The 23,234-nt window shown below is 36.1% G+C and overlaps 1 protein-coding gene across 5 annotated transcripts in view; it reads left to right on the top strand.

The window, feature by feature from the left end:
* The window catches only part of si:dkey-32e23.4 (dynamin-1-like protein), a 26,711-nt gene extending 4,338 nt beyond the window's left edge, over positions 1 to 22,373 (top strand). For 4 of the 5 annotated variants that reach the window (XM_042730180.1, XM_042730179.1, XM_042730178.1 and 1 more), the window contains exons 4-18: positions 104 to 142; positions 527 to 573; positions 681 to 749; positions 826 to 912; positions 1,823 to 1,985; positions 2,078 to 2,198; positions 6,424 to 6,762; positions 12,695 to 12,815; positions 14,354 to 14,509; positions 16,001 to 16,090; positions 17,175 to 17,273; positions 17,359 to 17,472; positions 17,552 to 17,661; positions 17,738 to 17,897; positions 20,014 to 22,373. In XM_042730180.1, coding sequence (XP_042586114.1) covers positions 104 to 142; positions 527 to 573; positions 681 to 749; positions 826 to 912; positions 1,823 to 1,985; positions 2,078 to 2,198; positions 6,424 to 6,762; positions 12,695 to 12,815; positions 14,354 to 14,509; positions 16,001 to 16,090; positions 17,175 to 17,273; positions 17,359 to 17,472; positions 17,552 to 17,661; positions 17,738 to 17,897; positions 20,014 to 20,070 — 1,772 coding nt within the window. In that variant the 3' untranslated portion in view covers positions 20,071 to 22,373. The remainder of the gene's footprint in view (positions 1 to 103; positions 143 to 526; positions 574 to 680; positions 750 to 825; positions 913 to 1,822; positions 1,986 to 2,077; positions 2,199 to 6,423; positions 6,763 to 12,694; positions 12,816 to 14,353; positions 14,510 to 16,000; positions 16,091 to 17,174; positions 17,274 to 17,358; positions 17,473 to 17,551; positions 17,662 to 17,737; positions 17,898 to 20,013) is intronic. The other variant, XM_042730182.1, reaches the window with a different exon arrangement.
* The last annotated feature ends 861 nt before the right edge of the window (positions 22,374 to 23,234 follow it).

The raw sequence follows: 23,234 nt of genomic DNA, 5'->3' as shown, positions 1-23,234 counted from the left end.
CATCCGCTCTCTGACAGTGTGGATGTGTAAATTTGTTTCTAATCCATTTACAGTAGCGTTTCCTCCTAACGCGCTCTCTGCTGTCCTCTCTGTGCTTTCTCAGGGAATGGAGCTAAACACAACAGCCAGAACAGTTTTCCAGGTCTCTGTTTTCATCTGTCTCATTCTTCTGCATGCTTCTCATCCCACAGCTCTTCCTCCGTCTTCTGTTTTGCAAATGTCATTCTTTATAACCTAGATCATTTTTCCATCTGTTATGCTTTCATTTCTAAATCCTTCTGGTGTTCTTCCAGCACTTTGAGACTAGAGGAAATGCACGTTTGGGCTTCACTCTCTCAGTTGTGTACTAATGTATGTGGCCACTGCAACATTTCAATTGATTTCACATTTCGTTCACGTCAGTTCTCTTCGCCTGTAAAAAGCTTTTATTTCCGTTGAGGTCTTGTATGGGTTATGGGTTCAGTGTCACACATATTGATTTGTGTTGTCTTGTGAGCTTGTGTTCTTCTCTCTCGATCTTCTAAAGGTATCAAAGCAGAAGAATGGGGCACCTTCCTTCACTGCAAAAACCAGGTAATTAAAGAGTTGGAGTTTTTGATTCTAGAAATAGGTCATTCAGAGTACGTCATAGCTTGTCACGAGCCTCCACTCTATTGAGACGTGCTTTTCTCTTTGCTCAGATTTTCACAGATTTCAGTGAAATCCGGAAAGAGATCGAGGAGGAAACAGATCGCTGTACCAATAATAAGGTGCAGTGGAAGCACTTCATATAGTTTGACATCCTCTTGTGGTTCCTGTTTTAATTGATCTCTTTTTCCTCCCCAGGGCATCAGTCCAGAGCCCATTAACCTGAAGATATATTCCCCTAACGTACTCAGTCTGACGTTAGTTGACTTGCCTGGCATCACTAAGGTAAGCACAATGACTGGACATGTTCGTTTAGCATATAATGCAAACAAAACCATTTGCTTAAGGATAAAAAGCAGAAGTAGTTTATGTTACCTATTGAAATCAAATACTGTCAATTCAGCATGTTATTTGAGTACTATAAAGTCTATACTTCTATTTAACAGTTGTATCCTTATCTCTAAATGTTAAAAGGTCATGCTATTATTTTAATTTGTCATAGCGGCTAGTCTTGAAAGCTAGCAAATCTCTGTATACTTGAATGAACGTCTGTGTATTTGTTTCAAGCAGACAGAGCACCCAATACAGCAAAGAATAATATATATATATATATATATATACATACATACATACACACATATACAGTATATATATGTGTAACTTTATTTTCTACCAATATATATTTTTTGCCCATTTGTTTTGAAAATATAATATAAACATCTAAATATCTTTATAGATTTTGCCCTATGTATTTCAATCCAAAAAATACATTCATGTCACATTTGAAGAAAAACATAATTTCTTGTATATGAAGTGAACATTTAAGCAAAATGCATTATGTTACACAGGTGACATAATGCAGTAATTCTGATTTAATACATTTTGTTAACAACATTAAATGTAGTTTTTCAGGTTTTCAGCCTTATGAAAAACAAAAATAAAAGCGTCACTTTATTTCCACATAATACTGTAGGTGCATTCACTGCATTTGTTTTCAGAGCTTTCAAATTGCACATTGTTTGGAAGACAACATTGGGCAGGATGTGGAATTGCATTTTTAATAAAGGGTTAAAATGATTTTTTATTACATATTAATAATTAATTATATTATTTGGATTTTTACAACCAGTTGCAGCCCTAATTGCTTCATTCACCCGCTCATTCTTTGTCACGTGATGTGATCTGTTTTGAGTAGGTCCCTGTTGGTGACCAGCCTGAAGATATCGAGACTCAAGTCCGGGAGATGATTCTGTCCTACATCTCCAACCCCAACTCCCTCATCCTGTGTGTCTCTCCTGCAAACTCTGACCTCGCCACATCGGATGCCCTTAAACTGGCACGAGAGGTGGACACAGATGGTGAGTGAGATGCAGGGAATGTCCAGATGTGGTTATCACACACTGAGCAGCACTGTGGGAAGGGAGTGTATTCATTGGCTGTGTGCGCTCAGGTCGCAGGACGCTGCTGGTGGTGAGTAAGCTGGATCTGATGGACGCGGGGACAGATGCTCTGGAGGTGCTGCTGGGCCGGATCATACCCGTCAGACTGGGCATCATCGGTGTGGTTAACAGGTCAGCCACACTATTACCTCTTACCCTATCTGGACTTTAAATGTAACTTTTAAAATACAATTTCAGATCCAAAATTCAATCTCTGAAGCAACAGACTGATATCTTAGTTGTTATTCACTAATAATCTCCCCTTGTAGAGGGCTCTAAGATTGAAAACGCAGACAGAATCGTCGAATCCAGTCATAAAAATTGAATTTCCTTTCTAACGCGGAATATCACAGAATTTTTCATAGTTTGGATGAATTAATAAAAACTAGGTCATTACACTTCAATCAAATTGCAATATGGAATAGTATCTCTAAATATTTAGCAGCCAAAGGACTATTTAAATATGAATATGATGCAATAATGCACCATTCGTGACGCTTCTCACTAAATGAGGACATAAATACATGAACAGCATCTCCTGAACTTCTATCCTCTTATCATATACACGCAGAAATATAAAGGTTTTCACGGCAACCCGTCAAAATAAAAGTTTGGTTTAACTTGAAGATATTACTATTGTTTAGTAGAACGTAAGTAATACTAATACTATTTCTATAATTATTGCAACTTTAGTTTATTAAGCAATAATTACACATTTCTTATTACACATATCATGTACATGAAGCCTACTTTTAAACTGTGAATTAAATATGAGTTTTAGTATTTTTTTTTAGTCCACTGTATTTGAATTCATTTAAGCTGTTTAATATGAGTTTAAAGTATTATTAAATTATATATAATGTGTATAGAAAATTCAGATACAGAAACACTACTGTTCAAAAGAATTTACTGCAATTATGTATATTAATATTTTCTAGTATTAAATATTTATTTAATAATAAGTAATATTTTTGACAGTCTCTTATCCTCTTATTTCAGCTGGTGAAAATATAATAATTTTGGCCACCACTGTATGAGTAATAAAAAAAAAAAATTGACAATTTAAAAGTTGTCTGTTACAATGTATTTTTTTTTCTGTCACTTAAAATGTAGTTTAAAGATTTTCTACCTAAAAAAAAAAAAAAAATAAAAATTCAAAATTGAAAAAGATATGAACTTTTGATGTTTTGTTGTTTTTTGTTTTTTTTTTTGCAAAAATCATAGACGCCTCTAGCACTTTTAGCAGCATGGGTGGTCATTTCACCTCGAAAATGCACCAATTTGGACCTGCAGCAACGTATTTCATATTTCGCAAAGGTGCAGTCTGTTTTTTCTCACGAGGCCGAGTAGATCATTACAGAACTTAATTGCATATGAAGTCCTTGAGGCAGAACAGCAAAAACAGCCTTTTTAAGCATAAGCATCAGCGAGGGGGGGCGGAAAATGACCATGTTAAACTACATCACAACATGCACATGAAACCTTGGAAAACATTTTAAGTGCACCTTAAGTTTAAGTGCAGCATGCAGCCCTTTTGACTGCAGAAGAAACCTAATCAACCATGTGAAAAAGCATTGCAATATTTTAACAGTGTAATTCTCTTGCAATTGGAGTTCCTCGATCATAACCCTAAGCAGCAGCGACTGTAATATTCCCTACGCTGTTATCCTCTCCTGCCCTGTCTATTCATGCACTGGCACCCAAGGGTACCATGTCTTCCTGCTATCAGCTACCAGAGAGCCGAGTTTGAGATAAATCACTGGTTTATTTAGCTTTGGCTTTAGCATGTCCTTCAGGGCCTGTACGAATACAGGAGGCAATTTAGTTGGGGAGAAGAACTGCAGTGACACTTTTCATTTCTCGACTCTCGTTAAGTTAATCAGACGTAGCTGCAGGCCGTCGTCTCTTCAGTGTTATCCTACGCTCTCTTGGAGGAGTCAAACAGGAAAGCACTTGAAGATTTCCTAAGAGAGTGTTTATGGAAAGCAAGCACTGGCGACAAATAAAAGAAGTGTTTAGTTCAATATATTGGTCAGTCATTTTCGTTTTATCTGTAGTGTTTGCTAAGGGAAGCACCAGTGTTACTGTTGCTCATACTTGAGGTCAGAGGTTCAAATTAATCCCTGACCTTATTATTAAATTTAAAGGGTTACTCCATCCCAAAATGAAAATTTTGTCATTAATCACTTACCCCCATGTCGTTCCAAACCTGTAAAAGCTTTGTTCGTCTTCAGAACATAATTTAAGATATTTTGGATGAAAACCGGGAGGCCTGTAACTGTCCCATAGACTGCCAAATAAATTACAGTGTCAAGGTCCAGAAAAGTATGAAAGACATCATCAGAATACTCCATCTGCCATCAGTGATTCAACCGTAACATTATGAAGCGACAGGAACACTTTTTGTAAGCAGAGAAAACAAAAATAATAACTTTATTCAGCAATTCCTTTGTTAACAGTCTCCTCTGTGTCTCTCCATATCACCGTATGCTGTGTATGCTCTTCTGTATCATCCGCGCCACAAGGATGCGCTGTTTTCTTTCAAATCAAGATACACGTAGAAACGTGTGAGTGGATCTGCACTGCAGATGACTGCCCTACTGATTACAGATGACTACTGTATAATGCTGAAAATTTTTTTAAAATATTGTTATATGGGCAAATACTTCACAAGTGAGGTTACTGCCTGATAATCTTCAACATTAAATATATAATATAACAAACCTTATTAGACTAGAGTGACATTATTTTGAATGTCATGTATTTTAAATGTATGTAGTGAGTGCAAGTGTGAAAGTATACCAGATGTAATCCATAAAAGTAATAGTTTAGCACTGCAGTTTTATTAAAATCCTGTGCATTGAACTTCTCTGGGTTTGGTGTAGAAACCCTGCAATAAGCAAATACACCAAACCCACTGAAACACCCTAGCAACCACCTAGCAATGCCCTAGCAACCATTCACAACACATATTCACATGGTAGAAACTTGTGTTTTCCAGTAGTGGGCAGTATACTAACAATTTTCAGTTTAGCTCTTTCTTATAAGAATGCACTGCAGATTAATTTAGCAATTCTCTGTGAGAATAATAAAAGAGCCGGAGACACTTTTGTCAAAGTCAAGCTCTTTTGTCAAAGAACAATTCATGCCTAATGATTTCAGCAATCTCTATATTTAAAGTCAACATGAAATCAATAGCAACTTGATTTTATGTCTTACTGAGCCTTTCTTGCTCTTATTATGAATGACTCTGTGCACTTTTTTCAAAGGAAAAAAAATAATAATAAATTGCTCTGTTTCTAAAACAACCTGTTTTCAATCCCTCCAACCACCTTTCATATACACAGCCTTTAAAACGTTGAGGTCAATAAGGTTTGTTTTTAAAAAAGAATTAAATACTTTTATAATAATAATGATGATGATAATAATTTGTTAAATTTATATAGCACTTTTCTGTGTACTCAAAGCGCTTTATATGAAAGAGGGGGAATCTCCTCAACCACCACCAGTTATTATTCAGCAAGGATGCATTAAGATTGACATTAAAGACATTCAAAATGTAATAAAAGATTTATATTTGAAATTCTACCGTGAACTTTCTATTCATCAAAAAAAAGACAATAACAATTTGCACAAAAATATGAAGCAACACAACTGTTTTCAACATTGGTAATATTTAGAAATTTTTCTTGAGCAGCAAATCAGCATATTATTATGATTTCTGAAGCATCATGTGACACTGAAGACTGGAGTAATGATGATGAAAATACAGCTTTACCATCACAGGAATACATTACATTTAAAATATATTAAGATAGAAAACAGTTGCTTTAAATTGTAAGAATTTTTCACAGTGTTACCATTTTTACTGTAAATTTAATTAAATAAATGCAGCCCTGATGAGCATAAGAGACTTTCAAAAACTGTAAACAGTCAATAATTTCACTGCCACTGTGAGTTTTTTATTCATTTATAAAAAAAATAAATAAAAAAAAATGTAATTATAATTTCTCAAAAGTTTCTTTTGAAAGGTTCCTGATTCCTGAAAGGAAGAGACCAAGGCTGCATAACATCATGTTTTAATGATCAACTGAGCTTTAGAGATAACCAAGTACATAGATGCAGTTTTGTGTTTGTGCCCTACCACCGAATCACACACAGAGGATTATGGGATATTATAAGTAGCATTAGATACTTCCTAAAACCTGCACGATGAAAGTATCTAATCACACCGGATGTTGAGCAAACAGTGAATTTGGATGTGCTCTGGTGCCTTCCTACTTCTATTATAATTTTTCAGGCTTCTATCCACTTTTCACTGTCCAGTCCTATAATCTTTTTTTTTTTATTTCACCAGGAGCCAACATGACTTGAACACCCAAAAGAGTCTTGCCGACTCCTGCAAAGACGAGCAGGTGTTCCTGCAGCGTCATTACCCATCATTAGCCTCCCGCTGCGGCTCACGCTACCTGGCTCGCACCCTGAGCCGACTGCTCATGCATCACATCAGAGACTGTCTCCCGGAGCTCAAGACGCGAGTCACGGTGCTCACGGCGCAGTACCAGTCCCGACTCAACAGCTGCGGCCAGCCAGTGGAAGACCAAAGCGCCACCTTGCTGCAGATCGTCACTAAGTTTGCCGCCGACTACTGCAACACCATCGAAGGCACTGCCAGACACATCCAGACCTCTGAACTGTGAGTACCTGCACCACCATGCTTTAGGATGGTTTTTTTTTTTCTGCAAAACAAGTTGTTTTTCTTATTGCCTGTAAAGGTCTTTCTACATTAAAGGCATAGTTCTCCCAAAAATTAAAATTCTATTATCATTTAATCAGCCTTCACTTCACAATAGTTAAAATAAACATCACAAACAGCATCACAAACTCACATGGTCATAACTACAGCTCTCAAGCTGACATAAGAGGGATCATGCGATGAATGAAACATCAAATAAAGCAAAAACTACTGCAGCAGTCCTCAGATGCCACGTTCGTTGCAGCAGCATCTCGGACATCTGAAAGTACAGCTTTTTCTTTACTCAGAAAAAACGAAAACATTAAAGGCTAATGGTTTTTTGTGTTTGAGGAGCAGAGAAGTCAAGCATTTGCTGTCTAGTGATAATCAATACTGTCAATATCATAGCACTTCATCTTTTTTTTCTGCAGGGTTTTTAAGCTCAAGACTTTTTAAGACCTTTTTTAAGACCTGCACAAATAAAATTAATATCATATGAGCGGGGTAGGGCAGTGTCTATAGTATCATATTAAACTGTAAAATTACTGTAAAAAGCATAGTTTACAGTACAGATACAAGTTTTCTCTTTACATTTCAGCCTTGAAACTATTTTTAGGAAACCGGATGAGTCAGAATTGTTAATTATTATATTCATTTAAACAATTATTATCAATAAATTATTATATCAATTAAATAACATAAATTAGGGGTGTGCGATATTGACAAAAACTTATATCTCAATAATTTTCTGTGATTTTATCGATAACGATAATTAGACGATATTTTGTTAATGCACAATAAAATAATTGTTGTCGTTAATTAATTAATGCGTTAATTAACTTGCCCAGTCCTTATATATATATATATATATACACATACATACATACATACATACACAAGCATACAAGAAGTGTAACATCTTTTTGCCTTCTGCCATTGAGGCCACATTTTTTTTCCTCATGGTTGTAAGCAGCCAGTGTAGAAAAATATGGGTTTTATTTTAAAATAGCTTTTTCATGACTATTTTCCCTCCACAAATAATTTTTTGCCCATTTTTGTGTTGCTTCACTCAACAGAAAAACTAAATAATATAGGCAATAGATACTTCATACCTTTAAGTTTTAAAGTTGACATGAAATAAAAATGGACCCTATCTATTGTCTAAATTGATCTTATTGTGAACGATTCATTCATGTATGTTTCAATGTTTAAAAAATGTTTTAACCTCGTAATTTTTCAGGGTTCACGCAGGGCCATATAATGTCTTAAATTCAGTTTTTATCAAATTTAAAGTCCCCATGAAATCAAAATTAAATTTTTTTAGGTGTTGGTATCAATACGTTAGTCTTAAGGTTATCTATAAGGCAGTGTGCTCCAAAACAGTGAAAAAATTCTCATTTAGAAGATATAAGCATTCAAAGCTTGCAGTTCGTCACTTCCGCCAAAACAGCTTGACAATTTTATTTGACGTCACATCGTACTTCATCTTCTCATCAAATATTCTGACCAATCAAATGCTCTCTAGAAACCAAAGCGCCCGCCTCCTGCACTATAGATAGACACTGAAGCACCGGCTGAGATCAGTCACTTGTTCACAGTTTAGTATTTCCTGTACAGTGAAAGGCTCATAGTGCACAATGTAGGTGATAGGGAACGATCCAAACAGTTTAAATATGCTTTCGATTGGGGCAAATGAGGTTTGGTTTCACGTTGTGTCACGCGAACTGCGGCAGCGCACACAGTCTTATCTGGACTTTGGCTCCGGTCCAGATATTAAACACTTTTACAACTACACACAGGGCTCCAAACTGCGACTAAAACAGTCGCATTTGCGACCATAAATATTAATTTGCGAGTGACGTTTTTGCTGAGGTCGCCACTGGCGACTACCCGCCGAAAGCTCCTCATGATTTAACCGCTAAAAAAGTTTTCTAAGGCGGATGATTTGCTTCATTCTAGCAGCGCCCCATCTGTGATAAAACGAACTCGGGCCGAAGGTTAATACACACAGGGCCGTCGTTAGTGGGGTGAAAGGTGGTGACGATTATAGGGGCCCACGGCTGAGGGGGGGCCCCCGGGGATCTCAACTGTCTGGCTGAGGCCAGCCTAAAAAGACGATCAGGACAGTTGACAGGCCACTGCTGCGTGTCGTCACGAAAGCTTATCATTTTCACGTGTTTTTAAGCCTTGCCACTTGCCAATTTAAACACTAAAAGGAGTTTAAAGCATTCAAACACAAGACGCGGAAATTGTCAATTTAGTAGTTGGTTATTGGTTAGCTGTGTTCGGTGCGCACGCAGAGAGCCGCGTCTCCGAGCTCTCCTTTCTGACGTGCTCCTCGAAGTTCCCCCTGCGCCTGAACGAACAAATACAAATCGCAGTTGTTTGAACAAACAGAAAAAGATGTGAAAGAGCCCAATTCAGCACCGCGGTGTTCAGGGCTCCCGCAGAGAGACGTGTCTCAAAACGCTTGAACACCGAATTTGCCTATTTTTGCTCTTGTACTGACAAATACAAACAAAATATGTCAAAATACCCATCTTCGAAAGAATGTTCGAAAAAACTCTCGGTTATGTCTTAAGTGAAAGTAAACAAAATCGGATGTGTATTATATTGGATGCATTAATTGTCTCTTAAAGTGACCGCGTCTAATTTAGCTACTAGCTGCTGTAATGTTAATCCAAGAAAATGAAAGAAAAAATATCACTCACTGCTCTTGACTGAATTACTTTGTAATTTTAACAAGAATTAATGCACAGTCAAATCAAAAATTTCTCAGACACCAGATATAATTGTTTATATTGTTTTACTAGTGGGTGCAGGACACTATAGTTCATTTATGTAAGTGAGTATAGCAAAATAAAGCGAACTGTGACATAGCCTATTATACCCAAAAATTCTTCATACAGTGGACTACTAGTGAAATTGATAAAAAAAATGGGACCAAAAATCATTCAGACACTTTGACCTCACCATTTTTTGCTAACGTGTTTTTTCCTGAATTGCTAGTGCAACCTTTTCACACCACAGACTGAACAAAATTAAGCACTGCTTGGTAATTAGTCTACAAAGTATTGATAGCTGTGTAAATATTGTCATACCAACAGTTGTCTGAATTTTTTGGTTGATTGTAATCCATTACATACCTTTCTATCAAAGTTATCTGACATTTTGTAAATTATAGCAAATAAACTGTGATAATGTGAGAAATGTTGAAGGTGTCTGAATAAATTTTGGTTTGATTGTATATTCAATTTTTACAGTGAAGACTATGCAGTGCTATTTTACATTTAATTATTCGGTTTCTGTACCTGGACACCTACAAACTTGAAAAAACTTAAACATTGTGTAAGTAGCACAAATAAATAAATAGAATGAAAAAACAAATGTAACAATTTCAAACAGGGCCCACTGGTACAACCTGCACCGGGGCCCCGCAAACCCCAGCTACGGCCCTGAATACACACAACTACACCGAGTGTGGAGCTGCCGCGTGTACAACAGCTTTCAGCCGAGATCGGTCCATAGAGATGAAAGCCGTCTGTCAGCCAGAAGTGTTTTGTAGAGTCGGCGCGGCTCTGGCCCATTATCTTCTCACCGATACCGAGACTGAACCGACAGAGACGCATTTCAGCCAGAATCAGCCCGAGTGTTATTGCTATCTGGGCATATATTTAATATTTAAATATTTAAATATTTAAAATTTAATGTAATGCCTTTTTTCCTAATTGTTTTGCGATCAAATCTTTTGTTATGTTCACGTATTAAACTGAGACGATGCGCATCAAAGTTTTAGTGGAAAAAGAGAGTTTCAGACATTCCTCATCTCTGCCGCACACAGTCTGATAAACGCAGCTACGCTGTGCAGCGAGTGAGAAATGACGGAGACGTAAGAAGGGAAAGTGCAGAAAATACAGCGTCTATTTCGTGCACAACTTGAACAAACTAGAACAGGTAAAGCTGTCAGCTGTGTGGATATTGGCAATATTGTTATCAATTCTCGTTTATAATAATTACTAATATGGCTTCTTCTAAACAAGATCTTGGTCTGTGTTCTTTTAATGCGTGAACTTCATTATTTGAACTGCAACCTGCCGTCCAGTAATCGCAAAAAACCCTCTGTGCTTTGTAACGTTTTAATAAAAAGTACCAGCTTTAAAATTATTCCGAATTCATATCGAAATTCAAACAATACAGTTTTGGCGCTCCTTAATGGGGCAGGTGCGGTCGCTTTAGCGCCTCAGTTCAAGGGCAAGTGAACCCATTTAATCTTTCTCTTTACTAATATAGTACATAGTGAACATGAATTAACATCAAAAGGTAGGCTATTTTATAAGAGATCCTACAGTACAACTTACTGAAATGTCTCATGTAGGAGGAGCACAAGCTACACTCAGTGGCCAAGTGATGCTTATGCTCCATGATACTGGTACAGACTCTGTGTAATGAACAATTCTTTGTGACTGTAGATTTCAAGCTGAAAAAGACATTTAGTTCCCACATTAAGTGAACCTTAGTTCCCAGGTCATCTACAAGATGGATTAAAATGCTGATAAAGTCAAGAAAAGATGAGACAAACACATGACAGTATGATTGAAATGTTGAAATGTGAATAAATAAATAATAATAATCATAAAATAAATAAAACACGTTTATTCTGTGGCACCTAAAAAAATTATCTGGCTCCTAAGTTTTTTTCTTATAGGCGCCAATGGCTCCTTACTCGATTTTTTTGTTTGGAGCCCTGACACAGCCTCAGCATGATTATGACCACTATTTTGTTTTACTAAGAGTTTCATATTGAATCTAGGGGGTAATCTATTTGACTGTGGCTGTCAAATGCAGCTTTACTGGCTCTGGCCCGAGCAGATATAAACAAAATACTTTTGGCTATTTTAAAAGGGGGCGGGGCTGCTAGATATGTCCCACCTTCTCTTCTTGTTTCAGTTGAAATTAGGTCACCACATAGAATAATGCTGCGTGTTTGAAGGCACTTCAGGGGACCTTTAAGGGCATAAAAAGTCTTAATAGTATAGCACACGTCTTTATTATCATTTTAAGAGGACTTTCACCTCAAAATTAAAATTATCATCTTTTACTCACCCTCCACCAAACAGCTGATGGTAGCCATCGATTTGCAAGGTATTTTTTCCATTCAGTGGAAGTCAATGGCTGACGTCAACTGTTTGGTTATCAACATTCTTCAACCTATCTTTCTTTTGTGTTCAGCAAAAGAAAAAGTCAAACAGGTTTGGAACAAGTGAAGGATGAGTAAACAATGGCAGAATTTACATATTTGGGTAAACTGTCCCTTTAAACTTGGGAACTGAAAAACAGGAATCCCATTGAAAAGTTTAGTAAAACCAACCAGTTAGGCTTGAGCTTGTGATCTGAGAAAGCTCTTGCCATTTATGAGCACAATGAGCATCAGACAGTCAAAGAATGCCTCATAACTGTTATTTGTGGAGCCACTTACTAAAGGTTGCCTTCTTACACCATGCTATTGAGTTTGACATACTGTCATTACCAAGGCTACATTCCTGCTAAATCTTTTTTTTCTGTGACTTCAGTAGCGTCTCAGTCTGTCATATTCACACCGAAACAGATACCAAGCACACCATGTTTACTTTGTCTGCTTGGCTGAATCTGACAGGCAGATAATCTGTCCAGCTCTTTATTTACACCCTGTTCACTGCTGGATGAAATGCTCTTCATCTCTCATATCTGGCTAAATCCACACCAGCTATCGATTAATTAAGTGCTTCGTATTGACGTTTTCTGGCTGGGCGGTTGGGTCCGACTCCAGGCCTGTGTGCCAATGTGCCTGTGAATCCCAAACAAGCTGCCTGATTTTAAATTTTTTATGGATTGTGTGTGAATGTGTTAATTGCAGATGTGGAGGAGCGCGTATCTGTTATATATTCCACGAGACGTTTGGAAGAACCCTGCAGTCTATTGACCCACTTGGAGGACTCAATGAGCTAGATGTTCTCACAGCTATTCGAAATGCTACGGTATGATATTTACATGTTTATGCATGCATGTGTGTGTTTGTGTACAGATAAGCATATTCTGTACTTTAACTTCCTTTTTTCATTTTCTTAGAAGTAAAGTGTGCAGTTTCTGCAAATAGATGCTGAATTTAACAAATTTCCAGGCCTCCAAAAATTTTACATTTTTAAAATAAATAAAATCTTTAAAAAGTAATTGAAAATGGACAGGAATGTCTGTAGTATTACTGTTCAGAAGTTTGGTATTGGTAAGATGTTTTTAATGTGTTTGAGTGAAGTCTTTTATGATCACTTATTTGATCAAAAATACAGTAAAAACTGTAATATTGTAAAATGTAATTTATTCCTGTGATGCAAAGCTGAATTTTCAGCATCATTACTCCAGTCCTAAGTGTCACATGATCCTTCAAAAATCATTCTAATATACTGACTTGATGCATTTCTAATATACATTTCTGATCATTATTATTAATGTTGGAAACAGCTTTGCAGCTTAAAGGGACTGGTCACCCAAAAATGAAAATTCTTCTATTTATTACTCACCCTCATGTTGTTCCAAACCCATAAGACCTTCACTTGTCTTCGAAACACAAATTAAGGTATTTTTGATGAATACCGAGAGCTTTGCTATACTGATGTCCTTTTCTGGGTCTGGAAACATTTCAGTTGCATTGCAGTCTGTGGAGGATTGGAGAGCTCTCGGATTTCATCAAAAATATCTTAATTTGTGTTCTGAAGGTGAACAAATCTGTTACTGGTTTGGAACGAAATGAGTGTCAGTAATTAATGACAGAATTTACATTTTTGGGTGAGCTGTCCCTTTAATATTTTTTCGTGAAAACTGTTAATAAACTACAGAGAGAAAAAATACATTAATGCATTAAATTGATCAAAAGTTATAGTAAAGACATTTAAATTGTTACAAAGGCTTTATATTTCAAAATAAACACTGTTCATTGTACTTTCAATTTATCAACAAATCCTGAAAAAAAATGCCACAAACATTTAATTATTTTCAACATTAATAATAAGAAACATCATTAATTGAATACCAATAATAACTGATGATAATAAATCTGCATATTAGAATGATGCCTGAGTGATCATGTGACACTGAAGACTGGAGTAATGACGCTGAAAACTCAGCTTTACATCACAGGAATAAATTACATTGTAAAATATATTCAAATAGAAAACAGCTATGTTAAATTGTAATAATAGTTTACAGTATTTCTGTTTTTACTGTATTTTTGATTAAATAAGTGCTGAAAATTACACATATTTAAGTCTTAATAATTAAAGCTGAATTATTCCAGACTTTTGACTGGTAGTGTGTATATTTCTTTCTTTCAAGTCTGAAATATTTCTCCTGGTAGAAATGCTTCTCTGTGAGTGCAGTCACTATTAAATTATGATTGTCAATAATAGCTGTAAAGCACTGGAAGATTATTGTTCAGAATTTGTGGACACACTCTAACACTTCTATAACAGATGCAGACTAGATGTGTGCTGATTGTATTTGGTTGTTGTGATGGATGTAGGGTCCTCGGCCGGCGCTGTTTGTTCCTGAGGTCAGTTTTGAGCTGCTGGTGAAGAAACAGATTAAGAGACTGGAGGAGCCCAGCCTGCGCTGTGTGGAGCTCGTACATGAGGAACTTCAGAGAATCATCCAGCACTGCTCTGCCTACAGCACACAGGTGCTTCACTGACTATTAATATTTGATGCAGAGCATCCACGCTTATATTATAACATGTAGTTAGATGTTAAAGGAATAGTTCACTCAAAAAAATAAAATAATTCTTGAAAAGGTATTCACCCTTAGTCCATCCAAGATGTAGATGATTTAGAGAAATGTAGCGTTACATCACATGTTCACCAGTGGATCCTCTGCAGTGAATGGGTGCCGTCAGAATGAGAGTCCAAACAGCTGATAAAAACATCACAATAATCCACTCCAGTCCATCAATTAATGTCTTGTGAAGCCAAAAACTGCGTTTTTAAGAAACAAATCCATCATTAAGTCATTTTAACTTTTAAATCATCGCTTCTGCCCAAAATACGAGTCCATAATACATAACACTCACTTCAGGGAAAAAGTCCATTCCTTGTTGTCCTCTCACATTAAAATCCAAGGACGTATTTGAAAAAACAAGTTTTTCACTGGAGAAAGCATTATTATGGACAGAGCGAGTTTATTTTAATTGGAAGCAATGGGTTGAAGTAAAAAACTATTCAAAGAGTTCATTTGCAAAAACAGATGTCTGTTTTTAAAAATGTTCAAAAATAATGTTTTTCTTTTTTTTTTTATATCCTGCATTCCAATTAATATCAATCAAACTGCAGATGGGTTGTTTTGAATAAATAATAACTAAAAAATGAACAATAAAAACATGATTTATGGAAATTAATAAAAACTGAGTTATCTGTTTTTGCCAAAAAAAAAAAAAAAGTCTTAATTTGTTTCTCACAAACTTCACAAGACATTAACTGATGGACTGGAGTGGTGTGGATTATTGTGATGTTTTTATCAGCTGATTGGCCTCTCATTCTGACGGCACCCATTCACTGCAGAAGAACCGTTGGTGAGCAAGTGATGCAATGCAAAATTTCTTCAAATCTGTTCTGATGAGGGAAAACTCATCTGCATCTTGGATGGTCTGATGATGAGTACATTTCAAGCAAATTTATTTTCTGGGTGCACTTTTCCTTTAATGTGGTTGCGCCATCAATACCAGTACCATTTTTGAGTAGTGCATTTTGTGACTCAGTTTCTGCATAGTCCATCCAACTCTGTTATTTCAACCAAGCAAGACAAATTATGTTTCCCATTTCTACAAAATGAAATGTGAAGAGGAGAGTGAAAGCTTTTTACAGGCACAAGAGATTGACACACACACACACACATACACACAGCCTGCATTAGGATTCTGCTCCTCATTCTGCTCTTATCTTTTCTGTCCTGCTGCCTTCACTATGTACATTTGTTTTACATTAAACATTTTTTCAGTTTCCTTTATGATATACATCAATTTAATGTCAGAATGTGTGCTGGAGGGAAAGCGGAGAACAGTTTTGATGCAGAAATGTGTTCTGTGGATATTATGCTTCCACACAGGAAGTGTATAAATGCTATGAATAATTGAAAGCTGACCTGTTGTATGTATGTGCGTATGTGTTTATGTCCGAAGAGCTCTTGCGGTTTCCCAAACTGCATGACTCGATTGTGGAGGTGGTTACCAGCTTACTCAGGAAACGGCTGCCCATTACCAATGAGATGGTAGGAGCACACGCCTGTAGCTGCACAGTCACACCAACCACTTCCACTTGCCTGGAGGCTGTGTGTTACAGTCATTTAATCATGATTAAGAACTGGACCTTAAAATAAAGTGTGACAGTATGAGGTTATTAGGATCATGGTTAGTATTGGATATATAATTGTACATGCTTATTCCCCATATTTTTACATTTTTACAATCTTCAACAAATCATAACAAAATAAATATGCATTTTTCATACAATACTTTATATTTTTGTAATGTCTAAATTCACATTGATTGTGAGTTAAAAATTAAGTTGAAACCACTGCTAAATCTGTGTGGAGAAATGATTCACCCTCACACAAAGTTCATATCATGTTGATTTCTATTGAAATAACTGGATTTCACCCAAAAATCCAAAAAACTGTGGTAAATGTGACCATGTCATAATTGATTTAAATGTTTAGTGTTGTATTCTAAATTTGTTGAGATAAAATAGTGTATAATGTTAATTTTGGCCATTTATCAGTTATCAGTGGTAACATTAAAATAATTATTGCCTTATTAATATCACCAAATATTATAATTAAAAAAAAATATATATATAATAAATTTATTGTTATCAGCCGTATTGGATATTTAATTATGTGCATGATTATTTTCCCCATTATTACATATCATTTAGCTTTGCCATCATCCAACACTAACTCTAACAACACCATTAATTGTAATCTTTATCAAATTATAATAAGATTCATGTCTATTTTAAGGTGCTGCCATTTCTCCAAAATTCCACAGGCAAAAAAGTCCAATGCCTATTATCAATAGTATAGTGATTTTTAAAAAAAAAAAAAATGTAATTATGTAATATTGCATTTTCGTGGTAACATGAAAAAATGATCGATACCAACATCTGCCTTACTGATATCAGGGTTAGGGTTAGGGTTGGGGTTAGGGTTAGGGTTAGGGTAGGCAGAATTTTAATTCTACAAACACACACACACAATATATAAAAATCCTGAGCGCATGACACATTCAGAGCACAGTTTTGGCTAATTCTGAAAATGTTTCATCATGTTAACTTTTCTGTTTGCTTCTTCTCAGGTTCATAATCTGGTTGCGATCGAGTTGGCCTATATAAACACCAAACATCCTGATTTCACAGACGCTGCCCAAGTGTCTGCATCTGTCAACAGCCAGCAGGTACTGAACCTCTCTCTGTCTCGCCGTCTTTCTCACTCTCCAAATCCAAAGAGGATTAGCGTTTGTTTTATCTTCTCTTTCACAGGCGGAGGCTGGGGATGGAGGCAAGCGATGGAAGAATGAGAAGATGCCGTCAGAGGACAAGGGCTCCATGCCGGGATTTGGGAGTCCCACTAAAGCCATCAACCTGCTGGACACGGTACTATCAGAAGCCAACAATACCTGCACGTTCAGAGAAAAGCCTGAAGGACTAAGAACTTCTGAAAATGTTTCTGTAGGCCGTGCCAGCATCCCGCAAGCTGAGCACTCGGGAGCAGAGGGACTGTGAGGTCATCCAGCAGCTCATCAAGTGCTACTTCCTGATCGTGCGCAAGAGCATCCAGGACAGGTCAGTTTCATAGTGCCACAAAACTGTGATGAGTAGGAGTCACTTCGCATCTGATGGGCTTTTCTGCTTTCTGTAGTGTGCCAAAGACGGTGATGCATTTCCTGGTGAATTTTGTGAAGGAGCATTTGCAGAGTGAGCTGGTCGGTCAGCTCTACAAACAGCCTCTGCTGCAGGAGCTGCTCATCGAGTCTCAGGAAACTGCTCAGCAGCGCACGGAGGTTGCACAGATGCTGGAGGTACGTCTGTGTGTGTTTGAAGTATATTAAAACCTTGGACCTGGAAGAAAGTAATAAAAAAAAAATATTGGTTTTAGAATTGGAACCAGGCTGTGCAAATAGGCCAAGACTATCAAAATACACATAATTCATTATTTTTTTCTATTTATTTATTTATTTATTTAAGATTTTTAAAGATATATAACCATTTTTTAAATTTACTTTTTTGTGTGTGTAGCCATTTTGGCTTGCATATCAACTGAGGCTTTAAACCTGATATTATGCATTTTTTTATGAGTTTCTCTCAAAAATATTGAACTTTTTTTCTCTTATTCCCCAAACACTTTTGGGACTAAATTTTGTTGGTAAACATGAATATGCATGCCTATTGAGAAACCACTGCTGCATGAAAAGGAGTAAAAAATTAAGTCAGTAATATGTATATGTTTTGTTTTAATACACTCCAGATTAATATTGATGTTGTTTTGGTAGACAATTAATATGTAGACCTAAAAGCAAATCTTTACTGATTTTGAGCAGCCATGAGTTAAAAGGAGTTTAGTAAAAACCATTTCATTTAATTCTGGTAATTCTCATGTTTTTTTAATTTCATACAATGATATATTCAAATAAAAATTCTGATAAATATTGATAAATTATTATTTTCTTGCATCACACTTTTAATGTATAATTTGTTGTATGAAAGATTTTTCTAATAAAAAAAAAATTGGTAAAACTTTATTTTAAGGTGTCCTTGTTACACGTTACATGTACTTACTACTATAATAGCAATAAATGATGCATAATTACATGCAAGTAACCTTAAACCAAACCCTAATCCTAACCATATAGTAAGTACATGTAGTTAATCAGTACTATGTATAATTACAATGTAACAAGGACACCTTAAAATAAAATGTAACCAAAAATTAATAAAAGCTAGTAATCTGGTAATAACATGGTAACATTCAAAACTGTAAAATATTTCCACATTCACTCATTAATGGGATATGAAAGTTTTATAACTTTTATAATTTTAATGGCTTCTGAACAGAAAATCAAATGCATATTTTGAATGCATTACTACTGCTTGTGGTTTTATATATTTAGCAGCAGTGTCTCAGTTCGCATGCTGAGAGTCTTCTGTGCTGTGTGTACTCTCATAAAAGTTCTCTTTCAATCCATCCCATCTGAAGCACCGCCACAACAGCCATACTCATCAAGGCGGGCGTCTTAGTTAATAGTAGTCCGACTTTTAAAAACGAGACACCTCTTCCAATCCATTGCACTTAATAGCTGGTGTGTGGTGGGTGTTCTGATGCACTGTAGCAAATGTTGCATGTCAGCCTTGCATTGTGTACTCTTATAGGACGTCTAGCTGTTTTTGAGCACAATAATGTGTGCACAGCGTGTGTCTTCAACAAATACTCAACCATAGTAACTATCAGTGTTGGGGAGCTACTTTGAAACTGCAGACTGTCAGGCTACAAGCTACTCAATGGTCTGTAGTAGTAACACAATTTGTACACAAGGTGTTAGTAACCTAATCAAAAATACAATGAAGCTATTTTAGCCGAGAATAAGTCTTACACACTAAATGTGTTTGTACACACTTTTGTGTAAAAGCTGCATAATGAAAGTGTGTAAACACTTTATTTTAAGGTTTAATTCTCACTATTAACTAGTTGCTTAATAGCATGCATATTACTAGCATATTAGTACTAACTATTAATAAGCAGCAAATTAGAAGTTGATTGAGACAAAAGTCATAGTAGTTAATAGTAAGAATTAGTCTCTAGACTAAGAGTAACTAATACAGAAACCATGATTCATCAGTAGGTTGCACTAAAATTTATTCTAAACCAACTGAAACTACATCTAAACAAAAAACTCATATTTACACTGACTTAGAAATAAGTTAAGCCAGTTATTTTAATTATTTTTTAAATGGCGTATAGTCTTGGTGTGTATTTGTGTATTAGAGATGGAAACTAAGTTGAGTCAAGAGCAGTGTTTCTTATTAACTGATGGTGCTTGAACAGTCAAAGAAACAAAATGTTTTTCTGATGCCAAAATTTTATTTTAAAAGACATTTGCTTTGTGTTACTAAAGCTGTTCTTTCTGTTTTCTCCTTTAGGCGCTCAAGAAAGCCAGTAACATTATCTCAGAGATCCGGGAGACTCATCTTTGGTAGCCAAACGTTCTCATGAACACTCTGTCCAGGAAAGTGTTTACATGTTTGTATGTGTGCTGTATGTGTGTGAGTGTATGACATACAGGTCAAATACATCATCTGAAGAAGAAATTCAATGCCTCTGCCAGCATGAACATTCAACAAAATGTGTACAGTTTTCCAAACAGCCCTCATTTCTACTGTATATGCACTGATTCCATAGCTGTGTGTTTGACAGAGGTCAGAAGTGTGAGTGCGTTTGTACTCAGTAGTGATCATATCAAGTCTATGTCGTTATCTTCAATATCATAAATTCTTCGGAATGGTTTTTCGCCATTATGATAAATACTCTTTCATTTAAGCATTATAAGAATTAAGTAATGTCTCAAATGCTATTTAAAGCATCCTAAGAACAATCGAGCTCTCATACGCTCACATGACTGAAAACAGGAATCACACAGTGAACGTCGTTATTTTTTCATCTGTTCATCATTTACTCGACATGTCATTCCAAACTGTGTGATGCTCTAGAATACAAGAGATGAAAAATGTTCAAGCTGTTTTTTTTTTTCCCAATTCAGTGAAAATATTATAGGCTTTCAAGCTCTGAAATGGACTAAAAGCAACATAAATGTACCATAAATCATCATAAAAGTAGTTAATGGGACTCGTTTTATGTGAGGAACAGATTGAAATCTAAGTCATTATTCACTGAATGACTTGACGATGAGTAATTGACAGATTTGAGGGACCTATTCCTTCAGTACGCTGTAAATATCATGTAATAAATGTGGTGTCCAGACTTACAGTAAATATAAGAAACAACAATAAAGCCGTCCCTTTATTAGATTGGGTTGAATTTGTCCATTTTGGCACAGTTGTATGTTACATACTGTACATACAAGCTTAAGTTATCACAGCCAATATGGGCTAAAAACAAAACCAGTGCTAATATGATAATGATTTAATAATGTGAATGAAACTCAAATAGGATGTTACATTTAGAATAATTAATGATGTAACATGTGACGGGTGTCTAGAAGTGGTGCAAATAAATAGTAGTGCAGCGTGAAGAGCCACAGAACAAACACTTCAAACCGTGCTTGACTTGACTGCCATGTAATATTTATGCTTGTATGAATATTTATTGTGAGAGTGAGTACATCTGTTTTAAAGAAGGTCAAATGAGGAAGAACAAACTAAGATATGAAAACATTGGCTGTTTGAAGCATTGAACACCAAGAATGAATAGTGTTTAGTGTCAAATACAGTGCGAAATTAATGCCTACTACTATTGCCTGCTGAAACCAATATTAATTTGTGTGGGTGTTTATGTTGGGGACGATGTTGCATATTTTTTAATTTATTTATTGTGATGGGGGACGCATTATGCTTCAGACATTATGCATCTCTACCAAACAATCAATCATAAAAAATAGACATGCCAGGAAGACTGAGAGAAGGGGGATAAATAAAATCAACTTAAGCATATTTATATACATTGCCAAATACCTGAAAGTTAATAAGCATGCATTTCTTGTTGACCTCAAACTTTAGACTGTTAAATTGTGTGCTGCCTCATATTTTTATTATATATTTCAGTGGATATGTGTGACACAGTGAGGATGTACTGTAGAGGTGTTGTAAATTTCAAGAGGTGTAAGCAGTTTACTTATTATTCTGCTTAAGTGAAGTAGGATCCGTAGAAACACTTCAGAGGTTGATGAGTTTTAATGAGCCCCGTTGCAGTCTCAGCACTAATTACATGATGTATGTTTCCCGAAGCTGAAATCTGCACTGCAATCTGATCCTAAATATTCTCTAGCAATTTTGTGAATATCATGGAACCTGTCAATAACATATTCAGGTCATATTCTGCGCTAAAATTAAACAAAAATATGAAAATCTTATTTTGCATCTAGAAAGCCTATTTCTAAAAACATTAGGATTTTGCACTGTAACAGTTGTCTTCACAATCAAGTACAGAAATTCCTCAAATTGGCGTTATTTTAAAGGGGTGGTTGATTGCGATTTCACTTTTTTAACGTTAGTGTGTAATGTTATAGCATACTATAGCATAAACAATATCTGCAAAATATAACATAAACAAACTAAATAAAGCATAAACAATATCTGCAAAGTTACGACACTGAAAGTGAAATGCAAATGGAGATATTAAAATTGCAAATGGTCTTTTAAAATTATGGAAGTTTAACGCCTACAAAAATGACTCGTAGGGACTACAACAAGTTACTTCCCGGGTTTGTGATGTAACTAGGGCTGGGTGATATATCACATGCGATTGTCACGCGCATTTCGTCAGTAAAGCCGGTTCCATGATTACCGGCTTTATCAGGGAACCGGCTTTACTGACGAAATGCGCATGACAATTGCATGCGATATATCGCCCAGCCCTAGACATAACAAACCCAGATAAATCCCGCCCTCGGGAAAAGACAGCAAAGGGGGCGAGGCCTTGCTGCGCTGCTTTAGAGAAGAGGAAGAGTTGTTGCCATGCTGTCAAAACTAGGGGTGCATGAGTCTCAATCAGGTTAATATAGATAAGCAATATTGACGATGCCATTGTTTACAATACAAGCGCATGCCGCTGAGGTGAGGGGCGTGACGTTTCTAAACGTGCACTAGGCTGTTTAGTGAATTAGAACATACTGGGACAGCTAACCAATCTGAGCCCATCACGTATTTCTGAGGGAGGGGCTTCATAAAAACAGGAAACACGTGTTAGACTACACCTCATAAACACAATCAAGCCTAGAAAAAAAAGTCAAACACCTTTAACTTAAGAAAAAATCTTATTCTCATAATCATAATACAAGGGGAAAAAAATCTCATTCTCATTACTCTAATGCAGAAGAAAATCTAATTCTCATTACGATAATATCAGGAAAAAAAATATCCCCATTACCATAATGCAGGAAAGAGTACTACTAACATTACTATAATGCAAGAAATTTTTATTTTTTTTACTCTCATTACCGCAACACAAAAATACACATTAATGTAAAAACAAATCTTATTCTCATTACCATAATGCAAGAAAAACCCTGTCATTCTCATTACCGTAACAAAAAGTCTTAGGACCCTATCATACACCCGGCGCAATGCGACGCAAGGCGCAGCGCAAGTGTGTTTGCTAGTTTCATTCCGGCACCGTTCGCATTTTC

This window comes from Cyprinus carpio, chromosome B8, assembly GCF_018340385.1.
Source record: "Cyprinus carpio isolate SPL01 chromosome B8, ASM1834038v1, whole genome shotgun sequence".
NCBI classification, from domain to species: domain Eukaryota; kingdom Metazoa; phylum Chordata; class Actinopteri; order Cypriniformes; family Cyprinidae; genus Cyprinus; species Cyprinus carpio.
This window is presented reverse-complemented; position numbering and strand designations above follow the sequence as displayed.